Genomic DNA, 25,825 nt, shown 5'->3' on the forward strand with positions numbered 1-25,825 from the left:
TTCAATAGTATGTAAAGAGCATCCATAAAACAGTTCACAATTATGTCATCAAAGATGTGCAATTGGAAATTCCATAAAATATCTGGAAGGGAATCTCTCAGCCTCAAAATATTTTTCAGTTACCATTCCCAACAGTTCCCATCAGCATGAATAGCAAGGAAGAATGGTGGAAGTTGTAGCTGAGTAAAATCAGGAGCTCTATAGGCTGCTCATCCTTTACCTGAGAAAAAAGACATGTGAAGTACAAATATCCCTTTTTTTAAAGGAATCCTATTTCTCTTTTGATGTAGATATACTTTCCTGTTATGTTGTCTGCTATTTTTATATGATGTCGTAAGTCATCCTTGGACTGATCAGGAAAATCAAAACATATATTCAATAAATAATGAAATATTTATAATTTGGAGAGCAGCTAGGAAGTTGCCTATTTCCCTCAGCTTTATCAGCTCCCTTCATAACACTTGTACTGCTTGTTTTAAGAAATTGAAACCGAAACTTTTAAATGCAGCTACTTTATATATTGTGCATCATACCAGTTATAAAATTCCAAAGAACCTTAAAAATATATAGTAGCTATAAATGCCATCTTTGCTATTAAGACAGTGTTCAAACCTTGTGTATAATATATTCTCTGTCACTTGAATCTCCCCCTCCCCCTTCTTGGCACAGATTTGAAATCTTGAATATATGCCCAGTGAATATACAGCCGTGATTACCTAGATAGGCTTAAAAATCACACATCCTGAAACTCACAGAAACAACCAGATAAATTTCTAAAATGTTGGAGGTGTGTGATAGGGGGATGGGCAGGGGAGCAAAAGGTGCACATATAAAATGGCAAGTAGATAGCGTGCTTTTTTTTTTTTGTCAGCACAAAAGAAATGGACCCAGTGACCTATGGATGTTCATGCATGTGAATAATTTCTCAAATGTATTTTCTTTTCAAAATCTGGAGATAAAATAAGATTTAATCAAGGATATAACATTTCATAGCAAAATTTTTGGGCTTGGTTATTGAAATCCTAGGTAAGGTATTCTTCATGGAATCATTTCTGCAACCTTTACCCAAGCCCTTTCTTCTAGACAATTGCATTAACAGAAATGTCACAAGGCAAGTGTTCTTTTTCTTTTTTCATTTTACACATTAACATGATTTTCTTAAACCTCCAACTGGGAGAAATACCACCCAGTCAATGCGTTATGTCATCCATAGTTTGAGTTTAGCTTACTCTGATGTTGCCAGCCATTGGAGTTAATTTATCCAGTTATAGTTAAAATGTTTGCAGCTTAGCATGATTATGAATACAAGAATTTTGACACTGGTTGGATTGAGATAATGCTCTAAGCTATACTGTTCAATAATTGATGTCTGAATCTATTCATCTGGTTTATTAAATCTAAGCATTTTTAAACAAATGATGGCTTTTATTTCTTTCCCATTCTTTAGCATATTGTGTGATAGTTTCATTTGTTTAAAAAAACCTATAAAATGTCTTTGTGGATGTATGACAGCTCAAGAGTCTTTGCTGATCCAGAGATGTGCACTGAAAAGCCAAAAAATATAATGTAGATATGTTGCATGGCAACAGTGAATCTAATTAATGGCAGCAACCAGGGCAATTTCAAGCTGTACTGCTATCCAGAGGGAGGGAGGGAGGGAGGGAGGGAGGGAGGGAGGGAGGGAATTACATGTCTTTTTATTGCAAATATTTTATTTATTGACAGGTGGGTTATAACCATTCTATTGCAGTCCTCATTGTGGCCACATACTGTGAAATGTATTATCAATAGAAAATCCTCCCTTTTTTTCAAACTTTTGGGTGGGGCGGGTGCTGGGGCAAATATTTCCCTAGATGTTGTTTCTCCTTGATCTCACAATCAGATCTGTCTGCTGTTCTGTCACATCTGATTATACAGATCAGGGATAGGTCATCTGTTAGTCAAAAGTCTCACTGGACAATTTGAGAGCATGTCATGGCTGCCATCATAGAATTGTTGTCATAGACCAGGGGTCTTCAAACTTGGTCCTTGGCCTGGCTGAGGAATTCTGGGAGTTGAAGTCCACAAGTCATAAAAGGGCCAAGTTTGAAGACCCCTGTCAACCGGGACATAGTTGCCATAGGAAGCATGGTCAGCCACAGAAGTGCTATGTAATAGAATAGTCATCCACAGTCATCCAGCTCTCTTGTCACTCCACCACCTGAACCTTTCTGGAACCCAGGCTGAACTGCTTTGTAAAGCTACTTCCTGTTTACTTTTTAATTAAAAATACTTTTTAAACAGTCATGTGAGGCAGGCAAGTGGGCACGTTAGTGTTCATGGGCACCAAACTCTGGCCAAGGTAGCTTCTGGACACTTAATCTACATTGTTTTAATCTAGATTAAAACAAAACCATAGCCACCAAGAGAAAAATAGCACTTAAGTGGAAAGAGACTGCTGAGATTTTTCTTCTTCTTCAGTGCAGACTCCTCTCATTTGTGAGAATGCAAGTGTCCAAGAAATATTTCTAAGAGATGCTGCTCACATGGATGGAAATAAATGGCCATGTACTATCATATGGATTCCTTTCACATCAGTATTATACTTCCTCAGTCTAAACTGGCAGGAATGAGGAGATTCTCCATATGATATAGCAGGAGTCCTCAACCTTGGCAAAGCTAGCTGAGGAATTCTGGGAGTTGAAGTCAACAAGTCTTAAAGTTGCCAAGGTTGAGGACCCTTGTGATATGGTACCCTGTTTTAAAATGGGCAATATCAGGCAGTGTGCTCTATATGCAGATGAATTCTGCCTTCTCAAAACTCTTATCTAAAACCATGAAAGACTTCTGCCAATCAGCATAGACTATCAAGCTCCTTAGGATCAAGCAATTTCTTGTGAGGGGAACATAGTGGTCTCTTTGCATGATAGACATGTTTCTCAGTAATCTTCATGTTGCTTCCAATAATTCAACAGTCCAAAATCAATGGCAACATCTCCAACAGCAATTTCCAGTCTACTTTCTCTAAATCATTGCATCTCAAAACTTTGGGGAGAGCAGACAAAAATTTGGACTTCTTCAATCATTTCATGCATCAGTGAAGATAAGGAACACCAACCAACCTCCTGTCTGACATTCTGGCTGTGCTTATCAAGAAGCCTACCTAAATATTTTCATGAAAGTCTTTTGCATTTTTCTTAAAAGAAGATGCCAATAAAGAATAAGATAGTATTTGGGAAATTAAAAATGCACCATATATTGCTTAATTTTCATAATACTACATCTTTTCTCATCCTTCCCCTAAATGCTTTGAATTGCCTTGCAGGATTCCATGATACCATTTCCCTTCTGCCTTTAAATCTTTCCTCAAGCCTTGTTTTTGTGAAGCTTTCAGCACATTTACTTCTCATGGCTTGAGGGAGCTGCATGTAAGCAAGCCTCAGCATCTTCAGGTGAAGCCACTTGTGGTAATTCCCTAATGATATTTTCATAGATTTCCTTTTCTGTGCTATTTTCTCAGTATTATCTTGTAAACTCTGTGGAACCGACATTTATCTACTTGTCCACTGGAAAATTCAATGTATATCATTCATGAAAAAGAAGAACCACCCTAACAAACCTAAGGATGAGGGTCAAACCAATTCTTGTTTCCTTTGCTTAAGGGGGAAAAAATGATTGGCATTTTGTAATAGCAAGGCTGAACTTGCCTGGACAGAGAGAGTATGTGGTCTCCCCCCCCCATTCCATTATTTCATAAGCATGGGTGTAGACAAAGGAGGATGGCAGTAAGGTAATATGTAATATTTTGAGATTCAGTTTTATATCAACTTCCAAATATAATTTTACTTAATTATACCACTCTGTTCTCAAAACAGAGAAATTGGTTAAAAAAAGCAAGCAAACCAAATTCATAAATACCACTTTGGAAGCAGCAGCTACACTAATAGATAAGTTACATATCACAGATCAGCTTGTCAAAAATGGAGTTCAACAATTCACTTAGGTGAGAGCAAGACAGAGGAAAGATCAATAGAGTTTGGCAGTTGTCTTGCTGTAGGATTTCTTGGAGATAACCTTGGAGAAACTATTTAGAGATATTACAACAAAAACCTATGCAAAAATATGCACTAAGCCTAGGAAACAGGGAAACATTAACAAGAGACTCAGATAATCTCCTCCCTGACTTCCTGGGGTATAAGAGGGAGGGAAGGGAAAACACATCAGGCCACATTATCTTGTTATCCTATTTAAATAAAATATAGTGCTAATCATCTTTGGAGTCTATTTCCCGATCTGGTCAACTTCAAAGGGCTGACGCTCTGACAAGCTATATCCCACCCACCCACCTACCCCACCCCTCAGGAATTGAATTCCAAAAAGTTATAGCTGAGTCAGGGACAGCAGGGACAGCTACCAGAGCAGCAAACTCTCGCAAAGATTGGTTTTGAATTCAATTGAGCTCTTTGCATTTCTGTGAGAATGAATGGATTTGGTGTGAGTTTTATTTGAGGAGTCTCAAACTTTAATTACCTTTAAGAACCTTTGGATCTAATCCTCTGACTCCAGACAATCCACTAAGTGCATTTTATCAAACTTGAGTCTTATGGAGTCTTTGAGTGAAAATCCCATTGTATTGTGCCATCACTGTAAGGCTTGCCTTTTGCATCACGATCCCCATTCTGGTCAAGGAGTAGAACTAAATGCAGCCATTTTCTCTTTGCTCTTATTCTGGTAAGTTTACCAGAGGTAGCCTGAGTTATATTGCATAACAAACTAAAAATATAGCAACAGCCCCAGCTGCCATCTGATCAGTTTGTGTCCCACTGCTGCTGGTCTGTTCCTTCAGCTGAGCATGTGGTAGTAGATAATGGAATAGGCACAACAGTCAATAACTTATATGCATAGATGGAATATCAAATCCAATCATTAAAACTACTTTTTTCCTGAAAATATTTAGCAATCACTTCAACTTCTGATATGTACCTAAAGCAGTAAGGGGTCAAGAGAAGTAAAATGGTCTCCTCTCCCAACTTCTTGTGTAGCAGTTTTAGATCAGATATCTCCCTCTCCTCTACCATTTTAAGAAATGTATTCTCCAGATGAAATCGAGCATGAAATGTGTAAATGTAAAAATGGTGGCCAAATATGCAATGGCTGATAATACTAGTGAGTACCTGAAGTTTCCTTAGTGCTCAGGAAGGGGGAGGCAAATGAAAATAATTTAATACTCCCCTCTAATTAATTTTCATTTAGAAGAAGTCAGATATTCCCTGTAGTTAAGTAAGATGCAGAGTAGGTATAACAACCTCTAATCTAACCAGGCTGACTGAAAGAGTATATAAACATAATAGCAGAAAATGCAGGCTATGCAGCTGCCTGAGACGAATGAAAAGTGCTTCAAGCAGCATCAGGCCAAGCATGACAGATGGAAGCAGAATGTCTTGTGGGATATGAAGAGGACAAGGGCAGGCAAATGTCCAGCTTGCCCTATGAGTGACAGAGTGGTTTGTTTGTACACCTCTTTTGCCAGAGAAGACCTTGACTGTAGATTTATATTAGTTCCAAGCCATGGAGTCTTCTGAGCAAATAGTTCCCAGCTCATTAGCTAATTCTTTGTTGATGCCATTTTGACAGCCATGAGAACCTGCTAAAAATGGGAGAAATCTGAGTTGAATCTGACATTCAGATCTTCTTCCCAAGAAATGATTGGCATCCTCCAAATGTACATCACTACCAATATGTCTTTAGATAATGCAGCAAAGTTATCCTGCACAATCTTTAATACCAGATGCTGGAATGAGAGAAAATATAAAAATCTATTCAGATCCATCTTTATTCACCTACTTCTGGAACTTAAGAGCTAGACTCTTGTATTTCTCTGTGTCATGCCCTTGACTCCGTTTGACAAATGAATATATTTCCAACGCTCCCCCACAGTAGACACAACAGTGCATTGATCAAAGTGAGGGGAATAGGAAAAAGAATGACAGCTTGATCACCAGTGCTCCACGTCGCTCTTTCAAAACAGACATTAGACACGTTTTGTTTTTGAATGCAAAAAAAAAAAAAAACCTTACCCACAACAACCCACTAGGATTTAAGTGATCAGTTCAGACTGACTTCAGAGAAGGGCCTTCACACTTCAGTAATAAGGACAACAAGAAGAGCAATCTTGGCACCTACTTCCCAAGCTTTGTAATCCCTTTTTCTCCAGAGGATTACCTAAAGTTAATTCTTCTGAAAGTAATGAATAACTTCACTTTGACGGATATTTAATGGCTGGGCCATTTTTCAAATTGTGAACATACATATATGCATATAAACGTGCACATATTTCTATGCACCATTTTCAGTGTTACAGTTCTCAAGTAACCAGACCAAAAGGGCTCTAAATAATGGGTAGAAGACCTTTTCTCTGTTCTGAACTATATTTCCCAATGATACTCTGACAGAGGCCACATTATGATGGCACTGAGGTCAATTTTTCTCTCTTTCTCCCCTTCCATCTGCCTTTACACTCTCTTTTACTAATAATAGTCTTATTGTTTCTCCTTCCTTCTTCTTGAACACCCAATGTTTTGCTAGGAGAAGGATAACTTTTTGCATAGATCTGAACTGATAACTAGCAGAAAACCATTTGGAATTAGAATATGGGACACAGACTGATGAGTCTGATGAGTACTTCAAGGTCCATGATGGGACCTAAGAATTGTGGCTCAAAAGAATAGTGCCCCCTAATTTTTCTGTGCTGAGATCATCACATGCCTGCATGTTTCCCTGCCTCTATCAGCAGTAATCATAAATATGGTGCAAGGAAATCCAAGATTGCAGTTCTGAGCAATTGTACTCTGTGGATGACAAGTGTGAGAAGAGGAGCAGAAAAAAATGACTAGAGTGAAGACAAGGGAGTTTGTTCTGAGCAAAATACATTTTTAGAAAGGAGAGGCAAACAATGCTGATGAGAAGAGAGCAACAGTGGATGATCTCTTAGTAGTACCTGTTGGCTGCCGAGACCTTGCTTCTTTCAAGTAGTAAAGGGCCTTGTTGTAGTCTCCAAGGTGATAGAATGCTACTCCTGACCGGTAGAGTGCCTTGAAGTTCTCCCCTTCTTTCTTCAGTACTTTCAGGCAATATTCTTTGACCCGCTCATAGTTCACCAGCTCAGCTTGAAGTAGGCAGGCTACAAGAGAAAAAGGAACAGCAATTAGTATGGTATAAGACTATTTTAGAGAAACACTCTTTCAAAACCAACACAGAAAGGATGTGGAGTTGGATGAAAAGGAAACAACTTAGGAAATGGTATTCTCATTTAGCTGAGCATCAGATCCCATTTTCCAATCTCTAATCTCAGCAGAAATGGTCTACACTATAATTAGACATAAAGATGGCATGGATGGATGGGTATCCACTTGTTTGTTAGTTTTACAAATGAGCCAGGAATTCCCTACGCACCAGGAACAAAACTTTGTACAGACAGGCAAATGGATTTAAACTGCATGATTAAAATAATAACACGCACATAAAAAGTATTGGAAAGTAATAAAAAACAGAATGCTGAATTATATGGGGCATATTAAAAGATATTAGAATAAAGAGAAAATAGTTTTATGAACACATAAATATGGATACTTGAACTGCAAGGCTACTTAACATGAAGTCATGCATATTGCCTAATAATACTTTCTCTTTTAACTGTATACCTTTAACTCAACAACACTTGCACTTTATTTTCTTACTCAAAGCCATTCACAACAATCTGTTTCCCTCTTCTGTTACAATCTGAAAAGATGCTCTGTAATCAAGATCCCCACAAGATGGAAATTAGACACTTGTTCATACAGAAGCTATGCATATATACGGAATACGAAAAGTTGATATGTAACATTTGTGTACACAACTGCACATTCCTGTAAAAGTTATAAAGCTGCTACATAGTGCTTTGGATTGTTTAGAATATCTTCTTTATCTTTTTTACACTGCAAATGAAGGATTGAGACTAATTTATTTAAAAATATTTTGTAAAACCATGGGACAATATGTACTAGGACTTCCCACAACAGCTCCTTTCTCACTAAGAGATAGATAACCACTGAAGATGTAAACTGACTATTATAAGCCCTGTGGTTATTTCAGAGCAGAATACCATTTACAGGTTCAGGGTAGTGACTCACTGACTGGACTGTGGTTGCATATAAAAAAAGTTCTTTTGCTTGCATCATATCCTGGTATCTTCAATTTACAGAATGATAAGAAGACTGAAAAGAGCTGCTGTCAGCATGGGGTCAACAGACAAAAATCTAGCAATCTGGTCTGTTCTCTGACACCTTTTTGATGTTCTTTTTTGTCATGTGTTTGGCAAGTGATTCAGCTTTTCCTTATCATGCTTGTTTTTCTTTCACAAAAACGCTACACAAATTGTACCTTTCCTGAACTTGAAGCCATGCAATCACATCAATTTTACAGATCTACACATGCACAGGCAAAGGTACATAGTTATTAAATGCTCTATCCTGTGACCACAGTGAGAAATCTCCATGCCTGCATTTTGTGCCAGGTACAACATAGCAAGAATGGGCTAATTCTGCACCTCTCTCTGTATATTTTTATATCACGTCAGTTCCAAGAGAGACTCTCTTTTTTTCTTCACAATGGCACTACTGTGACAAGGGCCACAGAATTCATTAGTTCAAAGCCAGAAATAGGATCCCTGCCCCTGCTTTTTCACAAGAGGGACTGTCTTTTCCAAGATGGAAAAAATTTCTGACCTTGAAGGGGAGAAAGTACATAAGAAGCCATGGATTTAATCAATTTGGTCCCCACCTTCACCATAATGTCAGTATTAGATGGACTGCCTCTTCTCAGTTACATCTGCCCATGTCATCAAATCTGGCAGAACAGGTATGATGTGGGTCCTGTCTGCCAAGGAGTCACATCTGGTGGGACTCTGGAGTCAGGCCTTTTCTGCTATGGCACCTGTCCTGTGGGATGTCATTCCCTGAAGATGAGGTTGGCTTCATCTCTGACAACCTCCCAGAAGTCCTTCAAAACCTTGTTATGTCAACAGGTTTGGGGATTGCAAGGGAATGAGGTGGCTCCATTGTTCATATTATCTGATGCTCTCTCCCAGCCTTTTAATATTAATTTTTGTGCTTGAGTGTTTTATGTATAATATAAAACAATGAGTGTGTGTGTGTGTGATGTGTGTATGTGTGTGTATGTATGATGGACCAGTGGGCTAGGTGTATCTTCTCTCTCTCTCTATCTCTCTCTCTCTCTCTATCTCTCCCTCCCTCCCTCCCTCCCTTCTCTCTGTCTCTCTCCTCTTCCCTCTCTCTCTTCCTCCCTCCCTTCTCTCTCTCTCTCCTCTTCCCTCTCTCTCTCCCTCCTCTTCCCTCTCTCTCCCTCCCTCCCTTCTCTCTCTCTCTCCTCTTCCCCCTCTCTCTCTCCCTCCCTCCCTTCCCTCCCTCCCTCCCTCCCTCTCTCTGGCTGAATGCAATAACAGCACACAGCTCAATGGAATTTCTAAAATGGACCCTGTCTCCAGATCCTGTCTCTGCTCTTTGAACATGAAATGGGACAACTCGCCATGGACCAACTCTCCATGGGACAACTCTCTGTGGAACAATTCAACAATTCAATTTAATTATTTAAAATAATTTTTAAATTATTTTAATTTTTGTCATTCACATTTCATTTTGTCCCTCCTTTTGCAGCCTTTCTTTAGTGATTCAGTTCCACCATTTCTTTGCTATTCCTGTAACTGCTATGTCTGGATTGTCCCGTGGCAAGTTGGCCGTGGCAAGTTGTCTTAGACCTGAACACAGAACGGGGTGGATCAAGTGCAGCCAGACGTGCTCTGACTCCTTTTCAGTAGCACAGGTAGTCCTCAACGTATGACCACAGTTCAGCCCAACATTTCTGTTGCTAAGCGAGAAATTTGTTAAGTAACTTTTGCCCCGTTTCATGGCCTTTCTTGCCACAATCATTAAGTGAATTACTGCAGTTAAATTAGTAACATGGTTCTGAAGTGAATCTGGCTTCCCCCATTGATTTTGCTTCTCAGAAGGTCACAAAAGGTGCTCACATGACCTTGGCACATTGCAACCATCATAAATATGAATTAGTTGCCAAGCATCCAAATTTTGATCACATGACCATGGGGATTCTGCAGTGGTCATAAGTGTGAAAAATGGTCATAAATCATTTTTTTCAATGCAGTTGTAACTTTGAACAGTCACTAAATGAACTGTTGTAAGTTGAGGACTACCTGTATATGCTTAGCAATATTTTCCTTCTCTATTATGATGCAGAATTGCAAAATCAAGTTTGATGCACAATTGTCCCCTCGATCCGTTCATAATAGCCTGCAAAGTAGACATAAGATCTGCCTGGTCCAGCATCCTACTTCCCACAGTTCTCCCCCTGTACTTAAATTCATTATCTATCAATTTGTAGTCCAAACTATGCTACCACTGATTCTGACATAATAGTGATCAGTCGCTATCAGTCATTGATTAAATTCCAGCATGTCCCCATTAAACCAGTTGCACAATTTAGCCTTGAATTCAAGCCTTGTTGATTTCATGAATTACAGATACAATGGACATTAGCTGGATATCATCCATAGATGTTGTTTTTGTGAGCATCCGTGGAAATCAGTATCAGCTCTATCCTGAAAGAAAGGCATGATTTTAGGGCAGATGCTGTTATGCAGCAAGAGGAAGTGGCTGCTTGTTACAGATGGTAATTTCAGATGGGGATGGGGATGGGGAAAGGGGTATGACAAAGAAAGAAAATGGCTGAATGCTACTTTATGTCCTGGGCTGGCAGGTGCAGGCTGCAGCGATTGGCCCGGGCAGACCACGGGGATGCCCGGGACAAGAAAGGCTGCTCTCAGCCTTGCGCACATGCGCAAGGTGGGAAAAGATCCCTTGCAATGATTGGCCAGCAGGGTGCTGTGCAGGAGGGCTATAAAAGGGGGCTGCACCATTTGCAATCTGTTCTGTTGGTGTTTGCAATAAAGAAGGACTGTGTGACCGTGCTTCGTCTCAATGCCTCTTCTTTGAGAACAGAATAGCTACGGCAAAATCTTTTCAATCATGGGGCCAGGTCACCTGAGTTCTGCTTTGAACATCAAAGAGTCATATCCTGATTCTACATGCACTTGTCAGATGTGATGGAAATTTGTCACACATCACAAAGAGCACTAATGGGGATTTGTTCCCAATGCAAATAGCAGCCTAAAGCAGCAGATTTTCATCAGGACAGCTACAGAGTGGTAAAGGATTAAATTTTCCTTCTTGAGTAATGCAGCCTCACCAATGATATTCCAAACAAATAAAAATCTGGGGACTGACACTTCCATTCGAAATACATCTTAAATTCAAAATACATCTTAAATGCACAACGGCATAGAACACAATGTCTGCCCTTGGTTCTGAATTTATCCCCTGCCTCACAAAGAGAGCAGAAGCAGAGTCAGCAGGGTTGACCCAGTCCAAAGAGAGATTTACCAAAAATGGTTATCCAAAGACCACACTATCCTTTTGCTCTTTTGCTTCCAGGTTCATAGAGTCAGTGGGACCAGGAGCTCGTCTTTGGATGAATACAGCTTTAGAGCAATGTTTCTCAACCTTGTCAACTTTTTCTCCAGCATGCTGGTTGGAGAAATCTGGGAGCTGAAGTCCACACAGCTAAAGGTTGCTGAGGTCGAAGGACACTGTTTTAGAGGGGAGTATATATAATGAGATGAGGGGTGGAGAAAAAAAGAGATTTCAACCCATAAAAAAGTTGCTGTTATCATTGGAAATTTGTTCCATTGCCTTCAAAAGCAATAAAATTTCTCAATTTTAAAAACATTCGGCTTGCTTCTCATGGAGCTTAAAATGGAGGCAGCCATTTCTTTCTGTTTTCCACCCCCATGTCTCTTTCTGTCTCCACACTTTCTTCTCGTTAAGGTGTGAATCTGAAACTAAAATCCTTGACAGCCCCGCAAATGTAGTTACATATGTATATATCAAATAACTGGTACAATGGCACAAACAGCTGCCCTTTGCCCAAGAATTTTGCCCGGTACAATCAGAGAGCAACCTCCTTGTATAAGGTGGCCTGTCAGTGCCACAAGAGACAAATTATGAAGAGTAAAAGACAGCAAAAGCATTTGCAGGCTTAACAATGACAGGCTCACAAGAAGCTGCTTTATTCTGAAACAGAACGTTGATGCACCTAGCAGAGAATTATCTTTACACACTCTAGTGCAGTGGTTCTCAACCTGTGGGTCGGGACCCCATTTGGGGTCGAATGACCATTTCACGGGGGTCGCCAAAGCACGCAGTCCGCCATTTTTTTCCCTTTTCCCTAGCTGCCCTACTCCCTCTTATTGGTGGCCACACCCACTTGGGGGTCACCACAACATGGGGAACTGTATTATGGGGTCACGGCATTAGAAAGGTTGAGAACCACTGCTCTAGTGGGAGAAGAGTATTTGTCCATGCAATTACTCTGAGTCCAACCAGACTCGATGACATTTAATGTCACAGAGGTTCTGCAAGATTTCAGACAAAAGCGTTTCTCAGCGTCACTTGGAGGCTCTAAACCAGGTCCCCAACCCCAGGGCCGAGGACCAGTATCAGGCCGTGGCATGCCAGCAACCGGTCCACACAAACAAGGAAAGCCTCATCCACAAGATGCAGGCAGCACACAAAACCACGCCCCCCCCTTTGGTCCGCGGAAAAAACTCTCTCCATGTACCGGGTCCCTTGTGCCCAAAAGGTTGGGGACCTCTGCTCTAAACAAACTGAATATGGACCTGTTTGTAATCAAAGCACATGATCAAACACCGAGTTATAATTCCCTTTAGAGATTAGTATATCTTTATGATCAATCATTTATCCCAGCAACTTCATCAAATCTATTTTATGAAGTCATGGAAATTGTCCCTGGTGTCCATTACTATATCAGAAGCATGTTGATCCCTATAATGATTTTCAAGCTCAGTGTGAAATTCATTCATTTGCAATAGTGGGCTCGGAGAACAACCTTCACCCTCATTCATTCATTTCTCAAGCAAATTCTTCAGGTGTAGCAATTTATGAATACAGTCCTAATGGTCAACTTTAAAGTAGGGAAGTTTCATGTATTCATATGAAAGCTGTGTTACTTCCCTGCTATGCTTTATGTGTCCTTTTTGTATGATTACTAGCAACGTTTCTAAGCTTACAGTAAAAATATCCTTTCTGCTACTGCTCCCACCCAAAAATTACTAATAGTGGAAATGACATCATTACATCTGTCTGTGAAGAAGTGCCCCATTTATACAAGTCTGCTCATATTTTTCCCCAGGTGCTCTCCATGATCTTATTTAGGGAGAAATTCTAAGCTTAAAGCCAGAATTTCATTAATTTATGCAGAACATAAATTCATCAAGTTTCTGAGGCCCAGTATAGCTAAGAGATAATATAACTAAGGTTTAAATATAATAAGTCAAATTGCAGAAAACTATTTGTAATTTTCTTCTCATATTTTTGAAAATTCATTTCAGACTGGTTTTGGACTTGGTTAGTACTTGGATGGGAGGGAAAACCATAGCTAGAATGAGAAGTACAGTATTATTATTATTTTTTTAAAAAAGTAGTCAGTGGATAGACATTTCTCTGTATTCATGGACAAATACCACTTTGATTAATATCTTCTGCACCTGCATCTATCTTCCTCTCCATTGTGATCAGAGATTGCTTCTTCTTTCTCCTGTTTGCTACCATTGTTGAATAAGTGCTTAAAAGACCTGAAAGGTTTCCTCTTTTGTGTTGCCTACCTTTTCTTTTAATTTACCCAGTAATCTTTGACCCAGGCTTTCTTTTTCAAAAACTTTATGCATGCTCTGAACCTCCAGTAGCACTTTCTTTTCATACCTGAATTATGCTTTTCCCCTTCATGAGTCATTTACTAACTGGGAAAGCTTATTCTGTGGTTTCCCCTTCTGTTCTTTCCCTATTGCTCTTTCTTAGCAAGCATTGCAAAAATCCTTCTGCCTTTTATGGGCTCTCAGCAGAAACTAAAGAGGCTTCTCCCCAGAGACACTCCCATCACTTCCTAAATGTGCTCTAGTAGGCTGGGAAGAGCCTCAGGAGCAGATCTGAAGGAGCATTTGGTGGACCAAGGATGGGAATTTCTTATTCAGTAGAAATGAGCGAGATTAATTATTGATTATTTTTACTAACTTTTACTAGCCGCCCAGAGTTGTTAAAATATGAGATGGGTGGCAAACAAATTTCATCAATAAATAAAATAATGCATAACATGGTTTTTAAATGATACCCTTACAGTACTATGAAGAGATTCCCAAATGGGGAACACAACTAAACAAAAACGTATACCACTGACAACTAACCTATTTTAAAAAGTGTTGGTTCTTTGTTGCAATAAGGCAGGGGTCTTCAAACTTGGCCCTTTTATGACTTGTGGACTTCAACTCCTAGAATTCCTCAGCCAGGTAATACATTTTGTAGGTCTAATCTGGCCTTCAGAGGTTCCCTATCTAGCCTATAGCAAATTTGGGAGGTTTTTCTCCAACAACCTAAATAAAATGAAGGTATTTGTGATATTCTGCAGATTGTCAGATTTTTTCTTATGGCAACAAACTAATCCTGTTCCTAGATTAGCTCATCTTTAGTCTGTGCAGATAACTGTAAGTGATAATTAGATAAGTAATTCATTTTTTTCTGGAGTAGCATGATTGGGAAAAAAATATCCCAAAGAATATCAACTGCTTGTTAATTTATTGCTGATGGAAGGTGATGAAAAGACAGCCCCTTTGGGATAGCAAAAGACATAAGTTTTATAGAATCTAATAAAGATATTGATAATCAATTATGTGGATATATTTTTATTGTTTTTAAAGAGACATTGGTGGCTAAAGATGAAACTACATGTATAAATGAGTATGGTGTTTTTTTTTGTTTGCTTGCAAAAATGCCTAGAGGATAAGCCGTTCTAGTTAAAAGCAGCACTTTGAATTTTATCTATTGGAGCCAAATCAGCATTCACAAAAGTGATACTATTTGGTATTGATGGCTCAAACATGGTAGGAGGTAGGCAACTAAATTCTGCACCAACTGTAGTTTCTAGATAGTTTTCAAATGCAGCCCCATGTAGAGTCTTTGAAGTAGTCAATTCAGTAAGTAATGAAAGCATGAGTATCTGTTGCCAGGGATTGCACTGCAGGAAAAGCTATAACTATTTCATGAGCTGAAGTGGAGTAAAATCTCTTCTAGCCCTAACTTTACCTGTATATAACTACTCTGTGAAGGAGATAGATGGCTCCTAAATTTGATAAATAAAAATATATAACTCTTGAGTCCAAGAGACCTCTGAGTCCAACTGGGCCTGCTCCTTCAAGAGGAGGATCTTTATCCAGAATTATCACTGGGAGAGGCAAAGTTCGCCCAGAAACCTCCTTCTTGCAGAGACTTAATCTCAGTTGTTTTCTTTTCACCACAGCTGAAACCCATTGATGACCTTCCCAGTAGCTTTGTATAGATGTGAAATAACACCAGAAGTAAAGACTAACCCTGCAGCATGTTTGGGAGATTTTTCTTCCCCAATCATCACCAAGTGGCACTGCCTATTCAGGAAAGAGTAGAACAATTTTAGAACAGGGTTCCCTACACTCTGCCCTTGCAATCAGAAGGGTACCATGGTGATGGCTGTAGAAGCCACCAAGAGGTCAAAATAGATGAGAAGGGAAGCATTTAGATCGCAGGATTGATCATTCACTAGATGACCAATGCACTTTCTATCCCAGGCCCAAACCAGATCCAGATAATCTGCTTCCTCTAGAGCAGGGACGTCAAACTGCTGGCCCATGGGCCAGTTTCATCATACCGAAACTGCACCCACCCCATTGCCGGCAATGCAAACATCGCAACACATCATGTGACATAGCGACTTTGACATCTGTGCTCTAGAGTCTAAGGTGACCTTGGAGTTCCACCATTCTGTCAAAATCTTTCCTTCTCTTTGTATTACAATAAAAAAATCCTTTAATAAAAGGAAAATCATTTGTTGCCTTTGTAAAATAAATATAGTTAGACGAAACACTTTTGAAATATAGCTCAAATAATGCCCCACCTGAAGCATGAGGCAGACGGCCAAAGAGCATTTCCTGCTCCAGCTGGCTGTTCTCCAGGTCCCTTCCAATGGGCCAACTGGCACCATTGCCATGTGTGAAGGATTTAAGACTTCCAAGGGAGACAGGTGGAAATAAGTATGTGGTCAAGCAGAACTGTTTCTTCTGCCTAGCATTGACTCAGGTGGAATGGTCAATGCTTCTAAAGAGCCTAAAGACTATCTTTTCATTGTGAATGTACTTAATTGGGGTTGCAGTGAGGGGCCTCTGAATTTATATAGAATATAAATAGCTGCAATAAACAATGGACGCGCCATCCTTGCATGGATAGCAAGATTAGGGTCAGAAGGTATTTCTACACTGCAATCTATGCTGCAAATATTTTCAAGTGAACTTTGCATTTTCAAATAGTACTGGGATAACTAATTGGGGAGCTGAAAAAATAAAAACAAGAAACTCTTCTAGCCATTTGTCAGATTACCTTATGTACTGCATAGCCAAAGTCTGCTCAAGGAATGAGACTTTCTCAACTTCTGCTCCACATGGTCTGCAATCAGTGGGGGGATTCAAATATGGGAACAACCGGTTCTCTGTGTGGATGCTGCTTCCAGAGGTCCATTCTGGGCCTGGGCAACAAAAAATTAGCTACTGGTTCTGCCAAAATGGTGTGAACTGGCTGAATCCCACCACTGTCTGAAATATACTCGCAAAATCAATCTTGGAGACTTGGGAAAAAATTGCAGACCTCTATGTATATTAGAAATATGCCATTTACTTATTTGTTTGTTAACTACATTTTTTATCCCACATTTATTGCTATATAAGTAATTTAAGCTGACAAATATACACAACATTCCTCCTATTTTCTCTACAACAACCGCTCTGTGAAGTGGGTTGGGCTGAGAGAGAGTGACTGGCCCAGCCCTCATTTATGTGGCATTTGCTATGTGGCAGCAAGACTCCTCAATATGTTTATTGCCAATCCCAATTTAAGATGTTGGTGTTAAATCTTTAAATCATTTTTGAGTGGTCTAACTGGAAGACCACCTGCACTCATGTTTACCTGCCCAAATCTTAAGATCAGTACCTGAACCGTTAGCACAACAAAAAAAAATATACCATGTAAATGTTGGCACTGCATAATATATTTAGTGGGGACGCAATGGCTCAGCGGTTAAAGACTCTGAGTTTGTCAAACTGACAGCCTGGGTTCAAACCCAAGCTCCCCAATTGTTTGCCCCAGCTCCTGCCAACTTAGCAGTTCGAAAGCATGCAAAGGTGAGTAGATAAATAGGTACCACTTTGGTGGGAAGGTATCAGCATTCCGTGCTCCTCAGTGTTTAGTTATGCTAGCCCAGGGGTAGGCAACCTTGGCTCTTTTATGACTCATGGACTTCAACTCCCAGAATTCCTGAGTCAGTTATGCTGACTCAGGAATTCTGGGAGTTGAAGTCCATGAGTCATAAAAGAGCCGAGGTTGCTAGCCACATGACCACGGGAATGTCTTTTTGGACAACACAGGCTCCCTCAGCTACGAAAGAGAGATAAGCACTGCCCCCTAGAGTTGGACTTGACTGGACAGGGGAAACCTTTACTTTTATCCTTTATTATGTTTAATAAGAATTACTTACAATTGTCAAGCTGTTGGAGATGCAAATCATAAGAACATTTCACCTCACAGTTTGGGTTTCTCCGATGATTGTTATAATTTATCCTATAATTTATGAATTTAAAATTCACAAGATAGAAAGCATGACTTTGGAACATGGCTTTGCTGCTCAATAAGGACATGCTCTTCTTGACCATAGAATCTGTGTTCAGAATCTATCAAGAGCTCATTAAATTTGGACAGGGGAACAGGGGGTGATTTCAGACAAATTGGGGCTGCTTAGTCTCCTGAAAGCTCTGCCTTCACAAACTTTTAACTAATTTTAACCTCTTGCCCTTGTTCAAATGTTTAACTTTTATATATACTGTTTTATATTTTGACATTTTATTGTGCACTGCCCAGAGTCCCTCTTTGAGGGAGATAAGTGATTTAGAAATGTGAGAAATAAATAATATATATATATATTTAACATTAGGATGGTAAATCTGCTTTAAACTGCAGCTATGAACTGCTAATGTGTGGCTTATCATTAATTTCTTTTGACAAAGGGGCAAGGAGGAAAATTTACAAGTATTATGGTCAACTTTTTTGAAATTATCTCACTTTATGACACAAACCTCCAGCTCTCCTAATCCTTTTCTCCCTTTTTTCTTTTTTCCCTCTCCATTTTTTTAAACATTATGTGCAATTCATAGATAGTACAATTGTTCATTTAGAGGATATGGTTTCTTAATATTTTATAATAGTTAAAGATGCATTTAGCATTTGTCGTTCTTTTGTTTGCATTGTTATCCTTATTTCTAATTATTTAGCAAAATATGTGCATGCATGCATATTTATTTGTATCCCAGCTTTATTATTCTTAGAAATAACTCAAAGTGGCAAACATATCCAACATACCTTCCTCTTCCTATTTTCTCCATAATAACAGTCCTGTAGCCTGAGAAAGTGTTTGGCCCAAGGTCACCCAGCTGACTTTTCATGGCTAAGGCAGGACTAGAACTCACAGTCTCCTGCTTTCTAACCTGGTGCCTTAACCACTAGACCAAACTGGCACACATGTGGCACACATGCACACACAGAGACACAGACACACACACACACCTATAGCCATGTTCTTAGTTCCACCGGTGAGAAGGTTTGAAGGGTGACCAAGGAGTAGAAATCATTGGCAGAGCATGTTTAGAATTCCAGCCCCAGGGAGGTTTCTCGGTTATTTTGAGGATTTTGGAGAAGTTCTAAGGACCATTTTGTTTTGCATCTGATGTTAAATATATTTGTTTTATCTGTTTTAGATGCTGTGGTTTAATATTTTTAATCAATGTGCATCTAGCATTATTGTACTGTTTGCTGTGAGAAGATACTTTGTCCTGAAATATAGCATACTCTTTAATATCCATCCTTCCTTAAATGAAAAGAGGCGGGTGCCAATTCAGGAATATGGATGGGATCTTCAGACCATTTGTTGATGGCTTCTGGTCCTGGATCTAATGGGAGACTCTGTTGGTGGCTTTGGGACTGATGATGCTTGGCCTTACATGTTTTCCTTAGGTACACAGAAGAGCCAAGTTTGTGAGTTTTGGAATTTTGGGACCACATCAATAATTCAAGGACTAAAATATGTCCTAGTTAAGGAATGCAGCATTGGAAATGTAAGAATTCATTGAAAAATGCAAACCGACAGATTTTAAGCTGGAAAGGTAGATTTCAGAAGGCTAGTTCTCATGACATGGGTGAGAATGTTAAATGCATAGATTAACAGAATAACAGTATAATAAAATTGGAAGGGATTTTGGAGGTCTTCTAGTCCAACCCCCCGTTCAAGGAGAAAATCCTATACCATTTCAGACAAACGGTTGTCCAATCTCTTCTTAAAAACCTCCAGTGTTGGAGCATCCGCAACTTCTGGATGCAAGTCATTCCACTGATTAATTGTTCTAATTGTCAGGAAATTTCTCCTTAGTTCTAGGCTGAACTAGAATCACCAATGGGAAGTGGTACAGGTAGTCTTTGACTTAAAACAATTCGTTTAATGACCATTCAATGTTACAACTGAAAAAAATGACTTATGACCGTTTTTCACACTTATGACCATTGCAGCATCCCCAGGGTCATATGATCAAAATTGAGGCACTTGGCAATTGACTCATATTTATGACGGTTGCAGTGTCCCAGGGTCACGTGATCACCTTTTGTGACCTTCTGACAAGCACAGTCAATGGCAAAGCAAGATTCATTTAACAACCATGTTACTAACTTAACAACTGCAGTAATTCATTTAACAATTATGACAAGAAAGGTTGTAAAATGGGGCAAAACTCACTTAGCAAGTATTTCACTTAGCAACAGAAATTTTGGGCTCAGTTGCGGTGTAAGTTGAGGACTACCTATATTGGGTTGCTATTGTCCCAAATTCCACTTATCCATCTAAAGCTGTAAGAAAACCTACATACATACACCTACAACTAATGCAATATGTTCAGATGCTGTTGAAGAGTGATATAAATCTACAGGTTGTTCCTCAAACAAACCTTGAAAGTAGTCCTAAAACCTGATCCAAAATTTGGTGCTGAATTATAATTTTTAATCCACCTGAAGGGAAAAGGGACTAAATATATGAGGAATAGTAGTAATTGTATTTAATTCAACTAATATTAATTCAATTCAACTTAAATCAAAATTTAGATTTTGGCCCATTCAGTGGCTCAGTTTAGCTTTCAGCCTGAGGATTGCTTACTTCTATTTTAAATCTTCCATCAGCTGGGAAGAGTCAACAGTAGAGTTATTTAGTCACATTTTAACAGAATGAATCAGATTTAAATGAATTGACATAGCAAGCTGAATCCAGATTTGGGTACATGCTATACTTATAGAAGTGTCTTCTCCTCTCCCGATGGTGGGAACTCCTACAGGATCCTGAAAAAACCCTACAAAACATTAGGTGCCTCTGCCCAGGTCTTTGGAAGCTTTCAAGGACCTGCTCTTTACCTTCAGTGTATTTAATAGAATCCCTACCTACCTATATAGAATTTCCAGAAATAGTTTTAGGGACCTAGAAAAAGTCAAATCTCCTTCCACAATCCAGTTGCATGAAACTAAATGTAAATTCATGGTTTACAGTCCTCACATCAGGATACAACTTTCAGCCATATAGGATGCAAAGGCTTTCTTGACTTTAAGCACAACTACTGCAATATGAACATAAGAGTACAGAAGGGGAAGAGGCTTAAAATAACTTGTAGATGTTTGGCAAGAAAAGGCTGATGTCCTCTTTGTTTACTATACTCTAGAGATCTACACAGATTGTGTCTTGGGAGTAACACTGCAAGTGACTCTGCTGAGTGTTGTTTTCCAATCATTTCAGTAAGTAAACAAACAGCTTTTCACAAAGACACCACAAAGCACCAATATTTTTTTTTCTCTGATGGAAATTTTATCTAGAAATGTTGGTCCAAGCATTATAGCATATGTCACAAAAAAATCCACTACATAGTAGCAATAGCTGATTTGTTATTGAATAGTTGCTTTGCTCTACCAAGTCTGTCCATTTCAATTTTATTTTTAATGTGTGCCAGTGTGTACCCAGAAAAAGTGATAATAAATGTTATCTTATCTATCTTATCTTAAAGTGTGAATGCCATCATTAGCCTGTTCTGCAAATTAAATCATCACCTGTAAGTCAGATGGCCAGTATCACCACAATGATAGAACATATCAAACACAGTTTGGACAAGCTGAAAAAGTCACTTTTGTTGGGGATATGGCAATTAGGAAAAGAATTATATCATTGCTCTCCCTTTAGGAAATTGACACTGCATGAGCCATTGCAAATGACTATTAATAAACCTTACTGTCTGAAGATATACCTTTTATCTCATCATCTTCCAGAAACATTCCTCAATCCTTCTTCCTATTTTTCGTTCTTTAATCAAAATTGCCAGTAATAAAAGGACCTCAGCTGCAAACATCATGAGTGATAAAAACAGAAGCAAGTTGTCAAAGTTGCTTGGGGAAATGCTGCTGGTTTGGTATGAAATGGTCTTACATTTTGGAAAAATCTTACGATGACTATGATACTTTGATAGAAATGGAAACATGTTGTAGGATCTAGGACTTTATCCATTATCTCAACTTTTGCATTACTAATCCTAGAAAGGCCTAAGGAGGTTGCAGCATCTGCCTGACCTTGGCTAATATTATTAGAGACCTCCAAGAAAAACATGACTATAGTCTAGACTGGGAAGGCAGTGATGGCAAACTGTTTTCATACTGTTGCCAAGAAAACAGCTTGGATATGTCCATAAAACCCCTGAGTTGAGGTCAAGTAGCAGAAGACCATTTTTAATCCTAGAAATGGAATTGTTTTCTTCCATTAAGTAGACTGAAAACTCCATAAGGCCATATTTGATAGAAGTGACTTAGGCAGAACCTCCATTTTAATTCCAGAATTTCTTAGCTGCTCAGAGTTGGGCTTTTACTCTAGTTTTACCCAGATACATGTACATGCAGTTGACTTTGCATCGCAATTATTTAATGAAAGACATATCTTTAGCTGCAATTGTAAAAAAAAAAGATATGTAGATTTTACAATCTGCTAGGAATACTATCCTCTTGTGCAATGTGAAGATGAACTACAATAAGCTCTTGATTTCACTTTTACAATTTCTACTCTGCATGAAAATCCCAATTCACATCTAGGCAGTCTGATAATTATGAACCAAGCCACCCCATGATGATGCTGGATAATGGAAGAATAGTTAATTATAGCTTTCTAATTCTTATAGAATCTAGTTATTGCAGTAAAAGAACATTTATGTGGATTGCCTCTGATTCCTGTCCACAAAAGGGATCCTGCTCCAGGTTTACGTAAGACTGACGGGAAAAGCTGGAGACCTCATCTTAGTGCTAAAAAACCCAAAGCCTTTTATCTTTAAAAGAAGAAAATCTTATGGCAGCTTAAATACATTTATTACTGCCTTGCTGACAAAATATAACACTGATATTTTTGCATGAATTTTTTGGTGAACATAGTTTGCCATGCTTACATATAGTAAACTGCACTCCAGTTACTCAACCCAATTATCTGGGTTCACACAACACAGTGAACCATACACTAACCACATGGGCTTATGACTTTTGTGGGGGGAAAATTAATAACAACATCAGTTTTCTTAAGAGAACTAATCAGAGATTTAAAATGCAAGAATCTAGAAAGGGGAGATACTTATTACCATGTGGGTTATAGATCAAAATTTAGAGCATGCCGGCTGAGGAATTCTATTGAAGTCCACAAGCCTTAAATTTGTCAAGGCTGGACACCCCTGATTTAGAGGGTTTCTGCCTCACTTTACTCCAGATGTGTATATTTGGGGATGTTTTTGTCAAGAAGAGGGTGAAATTTATCATTTCACTCTGAGGGTGGCCATAAAGCTTAACGAATGAATTACAATTGATTAAGTTTAATTTTCAGATTAATTTTCCATGCCGCAAAGATATGAATCAGCCTCCAGCATCATCTTTCTCTCTATATATAAAATTAGTGGCTTTATGTGTGCAGAAATAGGATAGGAGGGAGTGTTCTGTGGAAGGTGGGCTAGAATAGTGCAGGTAGCGCTTTTGTGAATTGTTATTCCCCGTAGCAACAATTTTGGGAATGGCAAGCCTCCTGTAGCAGCCCCTCCCACAATATCTCAGAATTCTAAATGAGCTCACCAGATCAGAAAGCTTGGAGTCTCAGGTATAATGGCTACCACAAATAAGAGTTACAATCCCCCCACCTGTAAATAACTGCTTCAGGGTCTCCAGGGTCTTCCAGATCAACATGCATCCTTATTTAATAGCAGGGGCAAGCAAACCAAGGGAAAGACAAGCTGGCTTCCCTCCCTCCATCACTGTGGCCACCAGCTTTGTTTTTTACAACCAGGAAATGGACAGGCAGACAGGTACAAACGGGCAGACAACTCCTGCATACATGGAGATGTTCCTGAGGCTGCTGTCCAAACCCCCAATGATATAGGAATGCATATGTGGGTATGAGACTGTGCTACAACTCCAACTCTTTGTGATTTTAAGGGGATTCAGAGAATATACCTTTTATCATCCTACCCTGTTCCCTAACTTTGAAATGTTTTTTGTCATAGCAGATGACCTTGACTGATCTTGAAAAAAACTAAGCAATATTGGAGTATTTAGGTGGGCAGACTCCAAAGAGTACCAAGGATTTGGAGAAAAAACCCCAGAATGTAGTAATGACATCCTGTTCTTGACTGTTATTAACTCAACCGCAGGGATGCATTCAGGTACCACCAGAAACTGAGGTCGACTGAAGTGACCGAAAAAGACTTTTTTTTTTTACATTAGAAAGGAAAGAGCCAGGAGAAAGGCAGTTAAAAGAGGGTTTTATGTGTTTTAAAGTTCAAGGCAATTTAAGAAATATATGACTCAAGAATAAATATGACAAAGGAGTATATCAAACTGTGAAAGCAATCCATTATTAAGTCCTATGGAAATGCATGAAGCATGAGTAAGAGCATCCAGTTCTAGCCTACTGACTCAGGAATGCTCAAATTCAGTTTCATTATAACATCAGGATTTGCCATGGCTCCTACTCCTCCCTCCCCCGTCCCCCCATTTCACAATTTCATTCAGAGGGAGGCTTAAGGAAATCAAGTTCATTGCTAATGCAAGGTGATGTTCAGACTAGGCATCACAGCTAAATAGCTTCTTCAAACTCATTTGGTCATAAATGATGGAATTTTATTTTGTAGGAGTGATCATTCTTTTAATATCCTAACTGTTTCAGAAAGCAGCCGCTTTGATATTTGATATACAGGTCAAAGAGCTCTGCAGAGAATTTGATTTTTTTTATAATACATGATAGCTGTCCTAGATTTGACAAAGTCCATAAGAGACCACTCTATGGATCGAACCAAAGATTTCCAGTAATAGTGGCAATTTTATCTAAATGAATAGATAAAAGGATGGAGATGAGTCAGAATGTTTTCAAATCATAATTTATTACTCTCAATTCACTTAATAATCAGATTAAGTCAAAGCCAACATCCCAAAGTGAACAGAATGGTTCAATGTTCAGAATTTATCCAAAGCCAAACAAGCATCTTGTCATACTAGACATGTTATCCATGGTTTCTAAACTGCCCATGATCACTCCAAATGCTAAGCCAACAACCTCTGCCAACTCATTTTCAATTGCAGAATTTGGGGAATTAAAAATATATATAGGTGGATCTTGTTTAATGACTATTTGAAGTAATGACAGCACTGAAAAAGCAACTTTATGATTAGTGCTTGCATTTAAGACCATCACAGCATCCCCATGGTCAGTGATAATGGGGTTTTTTCACTACATAATGAACCACTAACTACCAATCCCATTTGAGCTTAACTTATCAATTTGAATTACCTTATGCTGTAGCTTTGGCAATACAAATGTTATAGAGTTGTAATGCTTATATTTTATATGGTATGAGGGAGGAGACACAAGGCAAATACATTATGCAATTTTACTGAAAAGAAGCTAATTAAGTCTATTATCCACAAGATGTATTTATGTTTCATTGATAAATAATGCACTACAAGATTACTCTTACAAGAAAATATTGCCTTCATCCTCACCAGCAGCACTCCACAGTCAAATCCTTTTGAGCGCTATAAAATCTCTACATAGGTTTTCACAGAGGTGTCTGGGATGGTATGTGAATCAAGATGGTGACCCCGTCACTGGGAGTCAGACAGCATATACATTTAATAACATTATTTTCATATGTTATTGAGGCCACACTCCCTTTCATATGTGTGGTACATGAGACACATGAGAGAAAAGGGGGTCTTGAATGTGTGACCCATCTTGACTTCTTACAGTAAATCTCCCTATATAAGCTCCTGGACCAGGGCATGTGTTATATAATAGTAATGTCTAGAATAATACCCCAAGGGACACAATTGCATTTATTCATCTAGCACTCAAAATGTTGTGTAGTGAGGTCTGAATACATACATACAATGTGCTGCAACTAAACCTATAATAATGAAATCTTATGAGAAACAGAAATAGTTTGTACTGTGAAACAGAGTTCTGAATAGCTTACTAG

The 25,825-nt window shown here is 38.9% G+C and overlaps 1 protein-coding gene across 7 annotated transcripts in view; it reads right to left on the reverse strand.

Moving 5' to 3' along the window:
* Positions 1 to 25,825, reverse strand: part of TTC9 (tetratricopeptide repeat domain 9) — a 47,066-nt gene that overhangs the window by 15,016 nt on the left and 6,225 nt on the right. For all 7 annotated transcript variants that reach the window (XR_005555627.1, XR_005555639.1, XM_039334284.1 and 4 more), the window contains exon 2: positions 6,977 to 7,159. Coding sequence is in view for 5 of the 7 variants with exons in the window: in XM_039334284.1 (XP_039190218.1) it covers positions 6,977 to 7,159 (183 nt within the window). In the remaining 2 variants the exon portion in view is untranslated. The remainder of the gene's footprint in view (positions 1 to 6,976; positions 7,160 to 25,825) is intronic.

This window comes from Crotalus tigris, unplaced genomic scaffold (assembly GCF_016545835.1).
Source record: "Crotalus tigris isolate CLP2741 ecotype Arizona unplaced genomic scaffold, ASM1654583v1 scf7180000017545.3456711, whole genome shotgun sequence".
In the NCBI taxonomy this organism is placed as follows: Eukaryota; Metazoa; Chordata; class Lepidosauria; order Squamata; family Viperidae; genus Crotalus; species Crotalus tigris.